Source organism: Larus michahellis, chromosome 4 (genome assembly GCF_964199755.1).
Source record: "Larus michahellis chromosome 4, bLarMic1.1, whole genome shotgun sequence".
NCBI lineage: Eukaryota > Metazoa > Chordata > Aves > Charadriiformes > Laridae > Larus > Larus michahellis.
In genome coordinates this window covers 45,946,119-45,967,570 of record NC_133899.1, presented here as the reverse complement: position 1 = coordinate 45,967,570, position 21,452 = coordinate 45,946,119, and the positions used below count along the sequence as shown (strand labels likewise).

Sequence of the window (21,452 nt, the reverse complement as noted above, 5' to 3'; positions counted from 1 at the left end):
TCCCATTGCTGCTAGTAGTATCTTTGTTATCATTTTTTAAGTTTACATGACGTCGTCATGTGTTACCAGAAGACCATCATGACCAATCTTATGAAGTTGTTATACACAAGCAGTGTTTTCAAATTGCAGCATAGTCTGCATATCAGTTTGAGTACACAGTTCTTGGCCCACTTAAAAGTAAGAATAAATTCTAGTACCCTACCAGTGCTAAACCGGAACAGCTCCACAGCTAAGACAGTCACCAAGGGGAAGAGAAGTTTCCAGGAGAGACAGCCTTACCTGAAGCACTTGAGGATAATCAAAGACTTGATTCTTGTGACAGCGTTTGCGGACAGCGGGGACCCCATCTGACAGATTTGTACATTTGTCTAGGATCAACACTGATTCCCCATTCTCAGCTTGAAGAGCTTCCAACTCGGACCGGTATTCTGGGTGCAGAGCCATTTGAGATGACAGAATGAAATACCTGCGAGGACTGAAAAACCACAGCAAGGTTATCTGACAGCGCTGTGAGTTTACTTCCAAGATGCTCTAGAAAACATGGGGGAAAAAAAAAAAAAGCAGAGCAAGATTAACTAAATGTGGACACACTGCCAAGACCATATTTTCAGACAAGGCTGGAAAGGGTAATGATGCAATATAATTAAATCTTGGATACTAAGTGTCTCAGCATTATTTACAACTTTGAATAAATTTTTACTTGGTAAGAGTGCTTATTACATTAGAATAGGCATTTGCATTATAACCTCTATTATAAACTGAAATAAACATTATTTAGCTACATACTAAAACAGCTTGCTACTGATGGCCAGGATTGTTTGTTCTTCTGTTTTGTGCACCATAACAAAGTGGATAGGACGCTGAATGTTGCTGCTAGTTTCTCCTCCCATGTATTTCCAATTTTAATTGAAAAAAGATGCTTAACTGACAACTCAGCTGCCCTGTGTTCTTATTTAGTCTTGATATGGTGACAGCAACAACAGGACAAGCTCATCTCATTAGTTGTGATTCAGTTCTGTCCCTTTGGGCAACATACAGCAACATGTCCAGGACAAAGTTAGAGACCCATTATCCCATTCACTCTCAACTCCTACCACGTTCCAAAAACCATGTATATTTATAATGTGCCTTAATACTAGATATTAATTCATACTAGATATAAGGAAGACATTTTTTACAATGAGGGTGGTGAAACACTGGCCCAGGTTGCCCAGAGAGGTTGTGGATGTCCCAACCCTGGAAACATTCAAGGTCAGGTTGGACGGGGCTCTGAGCAACCCGATCTAGTTGAAGATGTCCCTGATCAATGCAGGGGGATTGGACTAGATGACCTTTAAAGGTGCCTTCCACTCCATGGTCCAGACTATTCGATGATTCTATGAATACTGAAGTGTTTCAAGACACTAATTAACATGGGAGGTAAAACACACAAGAATACAGTCTCAAATTAGATGCTCACAGCTTTAAAAAGTTATGTTAATGTTGGAAAACAGCATGTCATATAATTGTTATACTCTTCTCATCTACTTTGTTTTCCTTTTAAAATGGTTCAGCTAACTCAGACTGCTCCACCACTCCCCATTGAAAGGAACACACAGCGAGTGCCTGCCCTCATGCTGCCAAAAGAACTCAGGAAACACGAGGCCTGCACTTAGCATCAAATGGAGTAGAACTGGAATCCTATCTTTAATTTACAGCTCTGAAAACACATACAAACACACACTTTATAAAGTCAGACCTCTCCTGCTGCTCCTTTTAGCTCTTCTACTCATTTTCATGCTGGTCACTTTAGTTGCTCCAATTAACAGATGAGACTTGCATAGAATTTTTTTTAAACATTCTTTTTTTCCTAAGACTCCAGCTGCTACCAACTTGCTACTAGCAGGTCTATAGAATATATATTTCTAGCCAAGGTGGATTTAAAATATTTTAAACTATCCAACTAAAAAGGAAAGTAAATCAAAACCTCTTACTTCGGCTCTGTAAGAGGAACAAAAATGGATTTGCATTTTAGAAAAGGAAATACCGCTGCAGATGAGTGATAATAAATGCCTATAACCAGCTAACAATTATGCAGATTTGTTTATGTATATGTTTAAAATGAAATTTTGCCTTGAAACTGTCATCATCCTACAACACTCAAGATCTTGCTACAAAACAAAGTATATCCCAGCTCCCAGTAAATAACACCCTAGTATAGTGGAATGTAATAATTTATCCCAAGCAAGCCTGAATCCTGAGCATCGTGCCCTCATCTCACTCCTCCTGCATAAAGCCATCGAACCTGCAAATGCGTTTTAATTAGTAATACTAACTGGCCACTAGATGGTACTCTGGAGACTACAGTCTGTTCCTTACAAAAAAAAAAAAAAACAACTTTGAGAACATGGAAACTCCAACACGTTCACTGAACACAGATTCATGCATTGCATGAGCACCCACATGACAGTTTCTCTTATCTTACCTAAAACCAGACATAGCATTTAGCTGACTACATGGGCATGAGCAATATGACTGCATCTCTCTTTACAATTGGTTCTATACATGCTGAAGCCTATCATCACGTTCATGCTTTTCAGACAGAAATACAAAGCACACTTTCACTCTGTGTCAGACTGTAATAGTACTTGAGATCTATGGAGAATCAATTGGCATGCAGCCAGATGCTGTCCAGTGGCCTGGTCCAGGAGCATCACAAGCACGAACACACAAAGTGTGAGCAAAGCAAACCACTGCTGCACAAGTTTGTCCTGTAATTCACTGCTGTACCTTACTTGGAGCAGCTCAGAGCAAGAGCATTGCCCTTTACCGGGGAGAAGACAATTGAAGCCAACGTACAATAACTTTTTCTATCCGATAGTGGCAGCATCCTTTCAATCACAGTTTTCAACTTTAATAATTCATATTCTTTACAGGATACTGTCAGAAAAAAAAAAAAAGGATCTAAACTTTCTGCATTTCTAAAGCTGATCTTCGCAACCAGTGGACGTGTCGTTTACCACCACTGCCTCAGTCTGACCATCTTTTAAACCATGACAGAGGTAAGACCTTACTACAGTAAAACATTTTCAGCTGTGTAATTAAGAGGCTTATGAAATATTAAAAGAGCATTCTTCCAAAATCAATTAAAACATGTCTTCCAGACTTCTACCTACTCTTGTTCTGAAGACATGAATGGATTAGGGAAACCACTGCTTTCCAGGGTAGCTCATTTTAATGGCTAATTACATTCCCTGTTAAAATTAGTGCTTTATTTCACACTTGTCTTGCTTTACTTCTAACTACAAGGTTGTAAGGGTTGCTTGTGTTTATGTCTTACTCCATTACTTTAAAAAAGAAAAAAAATAAAATCAGTATTGTAAGCTCTAGATGTTGCCACAATCAAATCAGCTTTCTTTCTTTTACATGAGCCAAGTACACTATCCTCCTTAAGACTCATTCTGCAAGAACTTCTTCCGTTCAGAGCTGTATTTACAGACTTCTCCTGTTCCAAACTCCCAACGTCATTTTGAAATGACTTCAGAACCACCCTGACATTTAAATTGATATACGAGGAATGTATCCGTAAGACATACCGAGGTAAAGATCACATTCTCGCTCCCATTCTCTGTTAGTCATTCAAAGTTTGCACTGGCTGATAGTACCTGAGGCACGCGTGTTGATCCCCATGATCCCTTCTACCTCTTTAAAGTCACAATGGTGGTATAGTACACTTTTTTTATCATTGCAATAGTGATCTTTTGCTATTACTTTGCTTTTAAGTATCCTAAAATAAGTTGTCTGAAACGATCATTTATTAGGCAATCTATTCTGCTTTGAATTACTGCCCTGCTTTACTTACAGTTTAAAGAAACCAAACCTATTAAAAACTGCTTTTATATATATCCAAAGTATCTTGTCAGCTCACTGGAAATATTGAATCTAATTCTACTAGAAACACTGTCATGCTGTCATGCTCTCATATTTCACAGTTCAGTTTCTGGAGTGGGAAAAACAGAATCACTTCAAAAAAATTCTCAGTTCATAGCTAAGCCACACATTGGCAGATGAGCCACGCCATTAGCATTGGAACCATCATATATTGTAATAGCAAGCGCTATTAAAAGCAACTCCTACAAAATTGCCCAAGCCCCCCAAGTTAGTAGCTATATTTATATTTTATCAGCCTCAATATTAAATATGATATTGAATATACTTTGCTCAGTTCATGAGAATTGCTTTACCCCGGTCCTCTTTCTGGCAGATCCACTTCCCCCGACAATGAGCTGTAAACAGGAATACTGACATCATAGCCTTGCCGGTAAGTCCACGTGGAGAAGCCTCCACCAGCCAGCAGAGCTCTGAAAAAGACAAGAAAGCAATTTTAAACAGAATACGTATACCACCGAAACTCAAGAGCGCAATTTACTAATTGTCATTACCAGAACATGAGGAAGATGCATGCTCTGAGGTAAGTTTTTCCCTCGACTTTTGTCAGTGGCATTTTTCATGCAGTTTTTCGGTCCACTTTAGCTTTCGTGAACGGGGCTTACTGCCAGATTGGATCTAGTCATCAATGGAATGCTCACGATTTTGTATGATCACTGAGGAATGGACCATTTTTGTATTAATACAGGGAAATTTATTCTATTGCAGTCATTATGATAATTTTGCATTTTTGGAAGCTTACATGTCCTAAGTTAATTTTAATTTAAAGAAACACATTCTTAATTATTTATACTAGTTAACATATTCCTCGATGCCTGCACTAAAATAGGGTATAGCACAGGTCTCAAAGTGTTAGAGACAACTTATACTTCAGATACAAGTCCAGATACAATAACATAGTATTTTGACAGCGTACAGCGACTCTGGACTTCTCAGGCTAGAAAATAAAATGGAGTTATTTGCAACTGTATTTTCAAAGTGATCATGCAAACTAGAGAAATTTATTTCGTTTTTATATTATACAAAAAATGCTATAAACAGAAAACATGATAACAGGAACAAGTATGTTCTGAAACTAACTTCCAACAGTAGAGGCTGTTTGGGACAGCTCTATGTGCTAGAGAGCATGGGAATCATCAAAGATTGACCAATTATGATGTAAATCAACCTCCCAACAGGATGACCCTGATTCTCTGTGCCTTTTCCTAGATGAGACAACCTTTTGCCACACAGAAGAGCTTTAAGAAACAGAAGAGAGCAACGTGTACAGAAGAAAGCAATGCATCATTCACAATGCCAGAAAAAACCAGCTTGTTACTATCTCCTATCCCAAATCAGGCTTCTTTGAAATATGCTGGTAGAGGACATCACCTTTTCAGTTGCCATCTCATCTTCAGTGACCAGGTGACGCCATGAACGCATCATCCTGTTTCCAAAAGAAGCTCAGATACAGCTTCTTTAGTAAGACTTCTCAAACAGATGATCAAACTTGCAGTCCTTTGTCACCAAACAGGAGGGTGTGCTATACTTTACATTGCCCCAGGGATGATACTGTGTCTGCTTAACATACCATACAAAGTAGTTTGGAGAAAAATATTCCTCCAATTTCAGTTTCTCTCCTTCTTTGTGGAAAGAAGCAGAATACAAACACACCAGTACACTAGGCACTACAGAAAGGATCCTGAGGAGTTGTACCCATTGTAGCAGCTATGATTACAGCCAAAAGCCTTATTTATCACAAGCTTGCATACTGTGGCAGTTCAGATAGGAGCAGGCACATGTCTCATCAGTAATCAGAACAAACAGTCAAGGTGAGACTGGAAGAGGCACTGAAAATCCATTAGCTGATATTCTTGTGGTCAGATATCACTGAATGAAGTCTTTAGTATAGTGGTTTGAGAAGTAGTTTTTCCACAGCTGTTATACAACAGATTATCGTTATACCTAATTATCATCCAAGACCTATAATTTTTCCCATCAGAATATGACACCCTAGATAAACACCAGTTATGTTCTGCCTGTTCTAACCTCCATCAGATGACCCATGGGTTACTTCACTTCCTGCTCTTACTTGCAGCACATTTCAGTGTTCAACACCACGACCGCACTTTGCCATAAATGTGATTTCACCCAAATAGTCAAGCAAGCAGTCTTGAGCGTCATTTAAGAAGCTCTTTGAAAATCCCAGGCTCTGGATTAGAGTATCTGGATTAGTGATGCATTTCAGCTTGATGACAATTACAAAGTCAAAGCAATTTGCCCTTTATTACTCTTCTCTCAGAACACAAACTATGGTAGGAGCAGAAATCAACTAGAGAACAGGACGATAAATCAACTATGTGCTGAGTGAGAATTTATGTTCCAAATCAAGCGACTATTTTGGATTCCTTTCCAATACCACCCCTTTGGTGACATGTACAATGCTGCTATGACTAGGTCTCACCCTTGAAGCTGCATGTTCCATGTCTTATCCGTATTAACTCAGTTACAAGCAGGGAGAAAAAATTGGCTTCGGTGTTGCTGTTCTTGCACTTCATATCCCCTCCTCACTTTTTAACCCTCCCTAACTGGGAAACTACAACCAGATTGTTTTAATTGGATCCGGTGAAAACATGACAGCACCTCATCAGCCTTGAGAAAGCAGGTGTGTGTCATGCAGACTTTTACCTAAATAAACCCACAGGGAACCAACACCAGTTAAATAACTCCACTCAGATTTTCACTCTACAGTGCAAGAAGGGAGTAAAGATATTAACTCCTAATGTACTCAAGACAAATAATCTTTAAATTGCACTGATCAGTGAGGAATAAGCCTGCTCCTGAGTAACTTTTAACCACTTTTCAGATATTGATCCTTCTTTCTTTCCAGGAAGTGCCCCAGCTGGTCTGTACTCCAAATGTTTCTGCCCAGCTACCACCATCGTCAGCTTTCTGCCAAATTTCACAAGTCACTGAAACCCAATTCATCAACTAAAGCAGAACAAAAAAGTATCTTAGTTCATATGTTCGATTGTACAGCTACAAAGGAGCTTTGCAAAAGAAATCCTTTCATCCTCATTATTGTACCAAATTCAATAGCACTTATTAACAAATAATAAAAACTTAAAAAATAAGTTTCATAGCAGGAGATTATATATGTTATGGCAGCTAATACCAGCAACATAGTCTCCATGCCCACAAGGCAGACTCCCACCTTTGAAATTATGGAATAAAGCACTTTTACACTGTCTTTGGAAAGTGGATTTAAAGATTTTATAAACAAACAACCCCTTAGTGAGGTAACTTAACTAAAGACATTTCCAGACATAAAAATATCACATAACTGAATTCCCCTTTGTGTATAAGGTCTTACTTTACCTGGATTAATATTCTGCAGCAAATCAACAGAACACAACTCTATCAAACTCCATGATCCACTGATGTTCAACTACGCATGATCTGTGCTGAAAAGAGAAGGCAGGCCACATTCCCTGTGCAAACTTCACAAATGTATTTCAAACTTCACAAATATTTCACCAGCGATCGAGAAAATCTCACAAATCCAGTCTTTCTGGAATTGTACTGGTACAGGTCAGACCAGTCATTCCAAACCAGATGAACTCTGCCAACATACCTTTATTTTTGCCTGCAACCCCTCACCCTGTGATGCTACAAATAACTGTCCTTCCCACTTTGTTAACTACCCATTCTGTAACACGTGTGGACATTCTCAAATTAAGAAAACACACCCAGGTCGCCTGTTCTGTTAAATATGAACTAAAATCTCCAAAGGTCTCCAAAATCATATTGTAACCTCATACTGCACCACTCAGGCCCTTCCAGGACCAGGTCCACGCTACATTTTAACAGATCATTTGTGTTCACGCCTTGACCTGTAGTACAGGTTCTATACCACACTGAATATAGTCTAACTCTTGGCTGCCTACAAAAAGGAGTTTCCACCTCTTCTCCGTCCCAAGAACTGTTATTGTCTCTCTTATGTATTGCAGCTAGTGATTGTACAGCTGCAGAGTGAGTCAGTTTGGCAAGCTACAAGAACAGCTGTATGTCAAAAAAGATTTGATTTTTATATTCAAATTACTCGGCTTTCCATGTTAACATGACAAACGCTTAGAACAAACACCTACCAAAATAATACATTTCCTGCATATTAAGCCAAGACACATAAGACCAAATATAAATGGACATTTGACACAAAAATGAAAAAAAAAAAAAAGAAAAAAAGTTGTGCAGCGTACGAGATCTATTGCATTCCGTTAATAAATCTACTTCTTCGACAGACACATGTATCCATAAACACGCAGTACCAGTGCAGCCCATTCCATTGAACAGAGCATTATCAAATGAAAATTCCCCTTAAGAAGTATAAATCTTAAAATAACAAATGCAAGTATTTACTAACAGATTAACGGGTTTGGTTCATAAGAACGATGCTTGACTGCCCTCTGCAGGCTAACCCACACGTGTATTTCATACAGGGAAGTAAAAAATTAAAGCCTTACTTCACAGTCAGTGATGTAATTACAAGTAAACTTACCCTTTGAACATGTCCAGAAAAAACATGCTCTGTTTGGCACTGATAGATGTTTTAAATCATCTTTGGTGCAAAGAAATCAAGATATACTCCATACACAATCATCTTTGCTAAGATCCCATGTCTCAGGCAAGATTTTTGTTGACATTTGGCAGAAGAAAGTTAACCTTGACCTTCAAGAGAGGGCCTGGTTACATGGGACCTAACTCAGCAGAACACAGCACATATAGGCTAATCTAGTAGAAAAATATTCAGTAACAGTACCTAAGCTAAGTAAGTTTGCCTCAATTACTACAATTTTCTTTGCCTTACAGCCTCCTTTCCTCTTCCAAAAGTAAACTATTCTGCAAGTGAAAAGTAATCTCAGGATTCACGCCTTTTAAATTTCTGGCAAATATTTTCAAAACACACTTGTCAGAGAATAACTAAGAGCATTTGTCCAATTACTAATACAGTGTAATCGTTAAGATAACAAAAACTATTGAAATTTTCCATAGTTTTGTCAAGTAGAGCAGCTGCATTAAAATGCCCTTGAAGCATCTGACTTCTATCAGAAAGTTGCAGCTACAATCAATCTTGAACTTCTAATTTGCATCAAATGGGATATTCTGTAAAGTGCTCAAGTTCAGTAACACACAAAATACAGGTCTAACCTCAAGATTCTCCATCCTTACAGCAAGCCCAATAGTTAAGAGCAAACACTGCCAGACACATCCCTTATAAAATTAAGGACGGGGCTAAACTGTCAGATTTCAGGAGCAAACACTTGTCCTATACAAGACAGGGTCTTTTTTGCTTCCCTTTTTTGAGAAGGCATGAAGTCATATTCCAGCTTTGTAAGCGTTAAGGAGCACGTCCTTCGCTATCAGCCACACTTCTGAACTTCTTGCTTCTTCAATGTCATTTAAACACAGATCTGCGCATTCAAACACAGCAAAACACATACCTATCTCTAGGAACATCTAGGGCAGTGTTATAATCTGGTGGCCCTCCAGGCAGCATATTGAAGAGCAAGTGATTTGTGCCCCGATCCCACCTAAGATAAAAAGGAGAAACGGACAACAGTCAGAAAGGTGTTCTCTACATACAGTTGGTAAGCTCTGGCATTGACTCAGTGCATCTTCCCATCCAGCATTAACCTTAGTTTTTTCCACTTTGTGTTCTTTGAATTCACACACTGAAGTTTCAGTAAGTACCTGGATAACTGTGCCAAAGCCTGAGCTGTCTCCTTGATACGGAGTGCATTCTGATTGAGGACATCTATGGATGGCACAAAAAGGCAGGCCCGGTTGACATCATCAGTGTAGAATTCACTGTCAGAGATGGCAGTTAGCAGCTCATTGTACTCCCTGGAAATGGTGTTGCTCACCGATGTCCCGTATTCATCCACGTACTTTTTCAGCGAGTAGATGTATACCTTGATTTTGTTTTTGGGATTGAAGCCACATCGATAGACATCGAAGCAGGTGTGCATCCTGCAGCTGAGGTCTCCCCGCTCAGGAATGGGGCTATCAGCAGGAAGCTTGACCACAGGCACATCATGGACACTGCGTTTTTCAACAGTCCAGTCATTGGATGACTCTATGGAGTGAGGCCAGAACTGGAACATTCCTGTGGCAATTAGGCCAAGCAAAACTATGGAAAAGAGAGTGATGTAGTAGATGCGATGCTTGGTTTTCATCCTTGGGATGAGGGCTGGACCCCGGGTGTTATATTTGGCCGACGCACACATAATGGAATCAATTATCTCTTGTCTCTACAATAGAAAGAGAGAGGTTTTTAGGTCCAACTTTGGAAGAAATACATAGTTATCACAACACAGAGAAACATCCAGTTAACACTTTCAAGACAGGTTCTTTGTCTCAGCAGATTACAGTAAAATTTCTTCAGATGCTCATGTGTCCCACCAGAATATAAAATGCCATTGGGACTGCCACCTGGCAAGGACAACGTGAGGATGACCTGGTGGTCCCGTCTGGAATGGAATGGCATTGGCCAGTTAACAACCACAAATCAGAAAATTATATGGCTTGGGCAGCGAGGGGAAGGAGAAATCTCAAACGCTACAGAAGTAGTGAGTGCCGCTCCATCTACGTCTAAGTGTATTCATAGTGAATACTAATAAAAAAATATAACACACTCATCTACAAGTGAAGAGAAACAACCTGGATGCCCTGTTATAAGCCCTTTGCGGGGTATGACACAAAACTTAAGATCATGATACTGCTTCTAATGTAAAAGTGCTTTCAAACTGAATTTTACAGGAACCCCACCATATCCAACTAGAATGATGCTAAACTACTTCTGGCAAGAAAAAAGGAATTAATTTGTCATCTTTGTCAATATGCCTTTTGGGGCAAAAAAGCATTCCATGAGCTGCCACTGCAGCCACATAAGAAAAGCATTTTAATAATAGTTCACTCTCATCTGAATAACACTTGTAGTGAAAAACATGTTATAAAGTATCACAGAGTCACACAATTACTGTCGTCTCTGATAGTTCTTACAAGCTTTTACACCCAGAATTGTGGGTCCAGCAAGAGGCAATTTATATTAACTACAGATTGAAGAATCAGCTACTTCCTGCATGCAAAAAACTGTTTAGGTTTTCTACTAAAGCTCCATAATAAATAAATCCAACCTGAACTCTCCACAGTGGGAGCTTCTAAAGGTAGTAAGCATGTTTTTCGTGAAGAAGAATGTGGATGGTATAATGATGTGTTTTCCTTTTGGACATACGGGATGTTTTCTTGCTTTGAGAACAAGAAAGGAAGTCTGACAGTCAACTGTACAGCAGACAACAAATACAAATAAATTATCATTAAGGCATTAAACGGTCTTTATAACAAATTGGGTTACGTTTATTTGGGAGTTCTTAACAAAAGACTGTTAGGATGGGGTGGCTAATGCATGAAGTGACTGCACTTAACACACAGCAGCACAAAAATAACCTCAGATGCTAACAAATATTCCATTTTTAACAGTTGCTCTCATCAATTTATGTTCACATTATGATTCTGGAGACAGCTTTTAAAGCCTACTGTACGAGACAATACATGTGTGATGCTGTTATTGGGACAGATGCCAGAATGCTACGTTACTGTCAGTTTTATAACTAAAAACTTTCCATAGGCCTCTGATGGCTAACCATATTATTCCTCCTTCCTAATACAGCATCGGAACTTCTTGCATTATGACAAAGATTACACATTTGCAGCAAGTGTTTGAGTCACTCAGCAAAGCTGTCTAGACCTATGCCTGGGGGGAAGAAAACTTCAATGAAATGTAACTCTCCATCCATGGAACCGTTTAGTCACTTTTGCCCTGCACACAATCCACTTGGGCATCCTGCAGGCAGGAGACAAGGTCTACCAGCATTTGGAACATTAGAAGTAACAGGAATAAGACAAAGAAGTGGCAAAAAAGTTATGGGATCAAAGAATCATAGAATCCTCTAGGCTGGAAGGGACCTTTAAGATCATCAAGTCCAACCACCAACCTAACACTGACAAAACCACCACTAAACCATGTCCCTCACCACCACGTCTACCCATCTTCTAAATACCTCCAGGGATGGTGAATCAAACAGTTCCCTGGGCAGACTGTTCCAATGCTTGACAACACTTTCAGTGAAGAAATTTTTCCTAACATCCAGCCTAAACCTCCCCTGTGCAACTTGAGGCCATTTCCTCTTGTCCTATCTCTTGTTACTTGGGAGGAGACAAACCCCCACCTCTCTACAACCTCCTTTCAGGTAGTTGCAGAGAGCGACAAGGTCTACCCTCAGCCTCCTTCTCTCCAGGCTAAACAACCCCAGCTCCCTCAGCCGCTCCTCATAAGACTTGTGCTCCAGATCCCTCATCAGCTTCATAGCCCTTCTCTGGACCTGCTCCAGAATCTCGCTGTCTTTCTTGTAGTGAGGGGCCCAAAACTGGACACAGTACTTGAGGTGGGGCCTCACCAGTGCGGAGTACAGGGGGGACAATCACTTTCCTAGTCCTGCTGGCCACACTATTCCTGATACAGGCCAGGATGCTGTTGGCCGCCTTGGCACACTGCTGGCTCACATTCAGCCGGCTGTTGACGAGCACCCCCAGGTCCTTTTCAGCCAGGGAGCTTTCCAGCCGCTCTTCCCCAGGCCTGTAGCGCTGCATGGGGTGTAAGAGCCGCGGTAACAGCCGCCTTTCGAGGGCCGCCAGAGGCTCGGGAGGGCCCAGGCTGACCCGGCGGCCGCGCTGCCCGGAACACCACCGCCAGGAGCCAGGGCCAGGCCCTCCGCCCCGCCCCGGCTTCCCCACCTCCTGCTCTCCTTGCCCACCCGCCGCAGCCCAGCGGACGGAACCGCCACGGGCAAGGGGCGGGAGACCCGGCCCGCCGGAGCAGGGGCACGGCCTGGGCTGCCGGAACGGCAGGACCGGCCTTCCCTCAAGGCGCCAGGCCAGGGCGAGCCGCGCCCCCCAGACTCACCTCCGCCCGCAGTCGCTCGGGCCCCAGCGCCCGCGCCGCCAGCTCGCTGCCGGACCCACGGAGCGGGGCTCCCCCGGCAGCCGCCACCCGGCCCGGCAGGGACGGCCTACACACGCCCACGGCCCGCCACCGCCCCGCCGCGGCCCAAGAGCGTCAGCGCCCGGCAGCGGCAGGGGGAAGGGCGCCCCCCCGCGGCGGGAGGAACGAGCTGCAGGGGGAGGCGGCGGGACGGGTGCGGGGGGCAGCCGCCCTCTGGATTTACCTGAGACTATAGCCCCATGTTAGGGAGGAAAGCCAGTCTGTTCAAACTGCGAACGTAAAAAACCGGTCCGGGTGTCCAGGCCCACAGAGTGGTAGTGAACGGGGTTAGACCCCGTTGGTGGCCGGTCACGAGTGGTGTCCCCCAGGGCTCAATACTGCGGCCGGTTCTCTTTAATGTCTTTATCAATGATCTGGACGAGGGGATCGAGTGCACCCTCAGTAAGTTTGCGGATGGCACCAACTTGGGCAGGAATGTTGATCTGCTTGAAGGTAGGAAGGCTCCACAGAGGGATCTGGTCAGGCTGGGTCGATGGGCCAAGGTCAATGGCATGAGATTCAACAAGGCCAAGTGCCGGGTCCTGCACTTGGGTCACAACAACCCCATGCAGCGCTACAGGCCTGGGGAAGAGCGGCTGGAGAGCTGCCTGGTGGAAAAGGACCTGGGGGTGCTCGTCAACAGCCGGCTGAATGTGAGCCAGCAGTGTGCCCGGGTGGCCAAGAAGGCCAACAGCATCCTGGCCTGTATCAGGAATAGTGTGGCCAGCAGGACTAGGGAAGTGATTGTCCCCTCTGTACTCGGCACTGGTGAGGCCCCACCTCAAGTACTGTGTCCAGTTTTGGGCCCCTCACTACAAGAAAGACAGCGAGATTCTGGAGCAGGTCCAGAGAAGGGCAATGAAGCTGGTGAGGGGTCTGGAGGACAAGTCTTATGAGGAGCTGCTGAGGGAGCTGGGGTTGTTTAGCCTGGAGAGAAGGAGGCTGAGGGCAGACCTTATTGCTCTCTACAGCTACCTGAAAGGAGGCTGTAGAGAGGTGGGGGTTTGTCTCTTCTCCCAAGTAACAAGAGATAGGACAAGAGGAAATGGCCTCAAGTTGCACAGGGGAGGTTTAGGCTGGATGTTAGGAAAAATTTCTTCACTGAAAGTGTTGTCAAGCATTGGAACAGTCTGCCCAGGGAAGTGTTTGATTCACCATCCCTGGAGGCATTTAAAAGACGGGTAGACGTGGTGGTGAGGGACATGGTTTAGTGGTGGTTTTGTCAGTGTTAGGTTGGTGGTTGGACTTGATGATCTTAAAGGTCCCTTCCAGCCTAGAGGATTCTATGATTCTGTGATTTCCAGGCAAAGGCCGTGCCTGCTCCTCCTCCCTCCCTCCCTCACCTTCCTGCCTTGACAGCCATGGCCGTGGCCGCTACACCCGGGCACAACCCTGCCACACTGCATGGGCCCCTTGCCCTGGGTCCCCTCCAAAGCCTGCTGTACATTTGGGGCAGTTTTCTCAACTGTTGGTGACTTTCCTTCCAACACTGTGACTGAACACTTCCCCCCAGTCACTGAAGCCCAGCTGCAAGATTCAGGAAGGCCTCTCACCACTGAAGAACGCTTCCCCAGTCAGAAGGGGTACAGGCACAATAAAAATGTTAGTGTTTATCTGGGTGTACAAAATTTGTACCACCACCGCCCTGGTTTTCCATACATTTGCATTCCTGTCTCACTTTCTTCCAGTTCTGTGCACCTTTCCAAAACTATTTTGGTCTTTCTCATTGACTAAGGACTCTTTGTCACTTTCTAACCTGCTGGATCACGCTACTTAAGTGAGAAAAAAAAACAACAGACCCAAACCCTTCTCAGCCGTAACTTGAACCAACCCCTCTCTTGACAGAAGACAGAGCAGGACAAATTTGTTGCACAAAATTCCAGCTGTGCCAGAATCACAGACATTGGTTTCATTCCTAGGAATAGGAACTGACAGTCTGTAGGCAAACTCACCCTTTGCAAAAAAAAAAAAAAAAGTAGGTAAGATGCTGCAGCTGAGCCACACACACCGCAACCACGCAGCGGAGATATTTCAGCAGTAGCAGCGTAGTGTCCCTGCATGTGGCACCCGTGATCTTTACCTTTCCCTGCTCTCTGGGCTGATGTCAGCAGACCTTGATTATGTTCAGTGCCACTGAGGTGGAAACAAGGATGACTTTGCATCTCCCACCTGTAAACAGTTCTCACCTGTTTACTGGCTCTCCTCTCATGCCAATCTGAGGACAGATATGAGCTGTTTGAGCAAGTTCCTCTGTTTTGTAAAGCTGCATGTCTACAGGGAACATTGCAACAGCCATGGAGCTCCCAGAGCTTAGAGAACTCCTGCCACGCTAATGTCTCCTGTAGCCCCTTCAGCTGCCTGACTTCTGGACCAGAAGCATCTCCAGTCTGCTACCTGCTCTCTGCTGCCAGGGGTACAAGGCATGCAGGATGGGGAGATGGGCCAGCTCTTGTCCTAACCTGTATTCCTTGGTTTTTTAAAATACTCTTACCACGTGTATCTCACAGTGTCAGCTTTCACTGGGCTGAAATGTATTATTCCCCACTTCAATTTGTCTTGTATCCATTTTTATATATTTGTGTCTTATGTACAATGGTGTACTATCCTGCGATGTGTGTCTGTGAGAGGATGAGGGGTTTGTATCTGTCCCTGCTCTAAACATCTAAATTGATTCTCTCTCTCACACACGCTCACAGAGTACAGTGTCCTCAAGGAGCCTTGACTGTCAGCAATGGGTTAGTTCTCTTCCACTTCACCTGCCCTTGGGAAAAAACGCTTTCTGCAAAGCCGTCCACATGCACGCACAGAGTCAGCACGGTACTCCCACAAGAAAGGAGAAATGCTGTCGCTGCAGTGCTTTCTCTTCTTTCTCCCAACCTCTTCTCACACACATTGCAGAGCAGGTGATGTAGCATTCTCCTCAGATGCACTGCTACCTTCTTCATCCAGTCCGTGACATTCAAAGCCAGCAACAGAAAGGACTCAGATCTTAAAGTGTCTCTTCTGAGCTGGTACTGGCTTTTTCCTCCTCCCTAGTGCAAGTTACTACGGTTTGTTAGAGCATGTAATGTTTCTGGTTTTAACCCATCGGCTTGAAATTGCTGCGAGCTGCCCCCTTCATAAACCAGAGGCAAGAATTCTCCTTCTGGAGGGTGAATGGACCGTGTCCGATTTTGTGAATTGGAAAGGGCACCATTCATGTGCTGGGGCTGCTGGGATGAGCGTGGGGACCTCTGCAGCAATGAAAATCAACAGCGTGAGCCTGGATGTTACTGAGCCGGGGAGGGGGATCCGCAGCCCTGTCGCGTGACAGGGACACTGTCTGGTCCACGTGTGGCCAGGAGGGGCCAGGGACCACTGAACGCAGCCTGCGCCAGCCCATGCGGTGCCCAGGGGCGCTTCCTCTGCCTCCCTGCTCTGCCAGGGAGAAGAAAGTGCATCGAATCAATTGCAGCTGAAATATTCATGGAGGCTTGATGAGCTTTTCATCCCTGTAGGATAATTTGGACAGCAATGCAATTTTATTAAAAGCTGGAATTAAACAAATGCAAGCAGCATCAGCTATTTTATTTCAAAATAGCAAGAAAAATGGAGGATGTAGACTGTTTTGATAGAGATTTCCCTGAAACCACATCAGGGAGCCTTTTTATATTCTAGTGATGTAGCTAAGCCAGACAAGTCTGCCGCACAGCGTCTATTTTTAGACTCCAGGTTGCCATTTATAGCTTGTAAAAATATTCATCAGCATCTGGATAACGGGCTATCAATTTTTATAAATGCACAGGAGAAATCAGCTATTTTATCTCTCTTTGCTTTGCCCTTTTATGTCCTGCCTTGTATGACTCTTCGGGGGTCGTCTGGGAATTTGTTTTTAAGGGCTTTACCGTCATGCCATACATTTGCCTGCTGTCGCATACAGCATCCTGTATTTTCTGCTGGGATGATGAGCATACAGGAGAGAAAGAAATGCCCAGAGACCCTTCTGCTACTGTGTCTCCACGCACATAAAGCAGCTGCATGTGAGACTATGGTGCACCTTATGCAGGCAGTGCTGGAAGCAGCACATTCTGAAAACACCTTTATAATAAAAGGAGATAATTTTTAAAGGCAAACAGGAAGGGGAAAACTAATGTTTTGGGGACGTCTTTCCCACCTTATTTTCAACCTATGGCATAGCATAACTAAAAAATCATAGCTCGTTTTTTTTCTTCTGAAAAAATTGTTAATGGCTACTACAAATATCACAGAATCACAGAATGGTTTGGGTTGGAAGGGACCTTAAAGGTCATCTGGTAAGGCACTGGACTAAATGAAAAGGTACTGGACTAAATGAAAAGGTACTGGACTAAACTGTGTCCAGTTCTGGGCTCCCCGGTCCAAGAAGGACAGGGAACTGCTGGAGAGGATGCAGCAAAGGGCTTCCAAGATGATTAGGGAACCGGAACACCTCTCTTGTGAAGAAAGGCTGAGGGATTTGGGTCTCTTCAGTCTGGAAAAAAGACGGCTGAGGGGGGACCTTATCAACACTTTTAAATACTTAAAGGGTGGGTGTCAGGAGGATGGGGCCAGGCTCTTTTCAGTGGTGACCAGCGACAGGACAAGAAGTAATGGGCACAAACTTGAGCGCAGGAAGTTCCACCTAAACACGAGGAGGAACTTCTTTACCCTGAGGGTGGCAGAGCACTGGAACAGGCTGCCCAGAGAGGTGGTGGAGTCTCCAACTCTGGAGACATTCAAAACCCGCCTGGACGCGTTCCTGTGCAACCTGCTCTAGGTGACCCTGCTCTGGCAGGGGGGTTGGACTAGATGATCTCCAGAGGTCCCTTCCAACCCTATGGTTCTATGATTCTATGAAAGAGTTTCATTCAGTCTAAATGAAAGAGAAACAGTATATTGTAACAGCCAGGTCATTGTCTTCGTTCACTATTTTGGCTTAAGTCTTACAACCAAATGATGCCCTCATTTATATCACTTGAGTTTGTAATTAGTCTCATCAATAAGCTGTATCTAGCAGCCAGTTGCACAGTTCTGTCTCTGGAGCCAGTCCATCGCACACCTCCAGTGCTGCTGGTTTGTGAGAGATGGCACTGGTCAATACAATGATCTGCATGATGTCTGTAACTCTATGTCCTCTACTGCTTTCCTGAACTGAGAATAAAAAGAAATGTAAATATACTTTGGAGGTCTGCTGCTATAGCTGCTCCCACTGAAGGATGTGAGACATGAGGATATTCAGTTAGGCAAGTGTTCCCTGCAAAGAAACTATAATACGGCAGAAACATGCTCTGTCAGTGTATGTTCCCCCCTCCCTAAAGCTTTCAGCTGTCACGGTTTGCAGATGCATTAATCTTTAATCAATTGAATGCTTTCTGCAGTGAGGTATTCAGGGAAAGAACAGGTCATGACAAGCGTTCGCCTAGAATAACTAAGCACTCGTGCATGAGCTGTGCCATCAGACCTTGCTGGATAGCAGCAGGGAATAGACAGAGAGCTAAAAATAGCCTTTCCTTGCAGTGTTTTTCCAGACTATTTTTGATTCTTCATTTTGATAAGGTCGACTGGCTATTTGCTAAAAATAACCAATCCCGGCAAACTGAGGACAAAAAGTGGAGTATTTATAACCATCTCAGACTCTTCAGTACATTTGTCAGCTGCAAATAATCTAGGATCTTGTCAATGGTCAGTTGCCAGTGTTTTATGTAAGTCGGCAATAAATAAAGCATTAATTGGAATGAAGAATGAGTGTTATCTTCCCACTCTGATTTTCTCAGATGAAATACACGTCTCTCTTGTATATGTATATCCTTGTAGGTTACCTTGCCCTGTTCTTCATGATGTGGTCTGAATTGCTTCAAACCAACCCCCTGTTAGGTCAGCCAAACTTACAAGAAAAGCTGCACATGCAATTGTAAGTGCAAAAGCAGCTTTACCCTTTTGCACACCCGATACTTTTCATGCAGAAATTTTCAGGGGGTGATTCATGTAGCTTCCTCCATGAGAAGTTTTTTTTTTATCCAGCCCTTGTGTGCCACCATCTCTCTGATGAAATGAAATCACCGCTCCTCCGGCAGCACGAGAGCAACAGAGGGATTCTGTAACCAAGTAACTGGAGGAGGACTGCAGAGAAATTGTCAATATAAATGATAATTTGACCCCAAGGTAGGTTTTAAGAAACTGGGTGGTTTTGAGGATTGGGGAAGCACACAGCAGGCAGCCCAGCTGTACGCTCTGTGGGATGCATTCAAGTAGAGAAAGACAACAATTAGCATTTATTTAGAAAAAAATCTATCATACAGTGTATTTGAGCAGCTGCCCTTCTTCATTTAAGATCGAGAACTACTAAGTTTTTCGTGACTATTTTCCTTTACAGATATTTGCTTGGGATCTATTCAAGTTCTGTAAGGGAAAACTCATCTGCACAGATTTGTTCCTTAAGCATGCACGATCCTTCATAAATATTTATCTAGAATGGGCCCCACCTATGCCGTTCGCTTAACTACGATGTAACGCAGGTTAATAACTTGGAGATTCATAGGTTCTTCCCTCCCACAAACGTGGATGCATCAAGGATAGACCTGAAACGTATGTCAGAGAAGTCTCTATGAGGGAGAGCTGTGCTGCATGGGGAACTGCCGCCTCTAGCCTGAAAATGCTGAACATTTCTCTGCAGTAGAGAAAGGGAAGGGGGGGGTGGGGAGGGAAGAGAAGAGAACTGGAACATGGCTGAAACCATTTAGGATCCTCTCTGTGCTCAAATGAATGATAACCTGAACACAAAAATTGTATGCAAAGTGGATTTTATCATCTTGTTTAATTACATTGGACACAAGCAATGAAGGCACAGTGTTATACTCATCTTGATGGCATTTCTTATTTTAGATGAAATGCAGCAATTTCTAAAAATATAGATCTGACTGGCTTCATCCTTTCAGGTACTGCTCTGTTTGTGTATTGCTTGGCAAACTGGTAAAAGAAAGAAATGCAGGAGGGGGACAGTCCTTAATCATTTCTCTTTTTTTTTTTTTTTTTCCCCTGTAGAGATTTGGCACACAGAAAAAAAAAAAGAAAAAAGGCCATTAATAATAATGATGAGAAATAGTGGGCAGAGAGAACATCTAACATGGAGGCAGCAGAAGGAACAAACCATTTGTACCGTCAGAGACTGTGTTTTTTCTGTCAGGGTATTCTTACAGCAAATAAGAGTCGATTTAACTTCTATATAGATATACACAGGTCTTTCTAAATGTTTACCATTTCTTTTCAGCCAGGAAAGGCCATTTTCAAAATTTGTGGGGTTTGTACAGTCAAAACAAATGTTGCTTATTCCAACAGCAGCCTCCTACCATCATATTTCTCTCCAGCCATTCCCAGTTCTATTCCGAGTTTCTGTGGCCAAGCTAACATCCCTCAGGGGAGAGCTCCTCAGGCAGGTGTTAAACCTGAAAAAAAAACCCATGGAAAAATATTCCATGCAACAAAGCGTGTGTCTGTCCCGTTATTTTGAGTTACAGCAAGCTCAGGTGGAAGTGACTGTGGGCCGTATTATATTAGCTGTGAGGATTTCAAAAGTGTATTACACCCTCTTTCCTACGAGAGATGCGCTCTACTAGCTGCTTCCACACAGAGCAATAAACCTGCTTCCCGAGCAGTAAACATCTACGTGTGAAAAACACGTTATATTAATTGTTACTATTGCATATTAACATAGTCCAACCATAGGAGTGTCGGGAACAGCAAAAGAAAATAAAATTAGGAGTAAATAATGCATTGAGTTTGTTACAGGAATCCCCTGAAATACCACTTCAGCTAACGCCTATACAGTCTTACCTGGCTCTTCATTTCAAAGAGCTTTCTCCCTGAATTTTTGTTGCCGAGATCCTCTTTGGGATACATAAATAAGAGGGGGCAAACCAGTAAATCCGTTTGTGTTTTGGCTGTACATCTCACCTCCCATCCCATTAAGGAGATCTGTCTTATGCTATAGCTTTCTTTGTGGACACCCAAGAGCAAATGGAAAATAAATTATCATAGTCAAAGAATGTACTTAAAAATACTGTACATGGACAAATGCCAAACTAATAAGCAAATATGATGCTTATAACTGTCCCTTATACTCATGTTAACAATCACCTCACCAGCCTCTCGTCATCACTGGCATCTGAGAGAGGGACTGATTACTTTTAACAGCCGTCACATGCAGCACCATCTTCTCTTCAGCCACTGGTCAGACTCTCCTTTTCACTGTCCGGCAATTCTCCACCGTCACCCCACCGAAGTGCAGTCACATCAATTATTTGCTCCCTACGCCTTGGTAATATGGTTTACAATACAGACATATGCTTTTGTCACTCATTATGACATGCCCATCTGCCCAAGAACAAAAGCAGCAGAGCCACAATGGTACCCCTGTGAGCCATCAGTCACTGACATCCTACCTCACAAAGTA

At 43.2% G+C, this 21,452-nt stretch overlaps 1 protein-coding gene across 1 annotated transcript in view; it reads right to left on the bottom strand.

Annotated features, from left to right (window-relative positions):
• EXT2 (exostosin glycosyltransferase 2) overlaps window positions 1–13,037 on the bottom strand; it is a 77,507-nt gene extending 64,470 nt beyond the window's left edge. The window contains exons 1-5 of the mRNA XM_074584326.1: window positions 12,929–13,037; window positions 9,658–10,217; window positions 9,408–9,497; window positions 4,224–4,340; window positions 280–475 (exon numbers count right to left, since the gene is read on the bottom strand). Coding sequence (XP_074440427.1) covers window positions 280–475; window positions 4,224–4,340; window positions 9,408–9,497; window positions 9,658–10,193 — 939 coding nt within the window. The 5' untranslated portion in view covers window positions 10,194–10,217; window positions 12,929–13,037. The remainder of the gene's footprint in view (window positions 1–279; window positions 476–4,223; window positions 4,341–9,407; window positions 9,498–9,657; window positions 10,218–12,928) is intronic.
• Window positions 13,038–21,452: the final 8,415 nt, after the last annotated feature.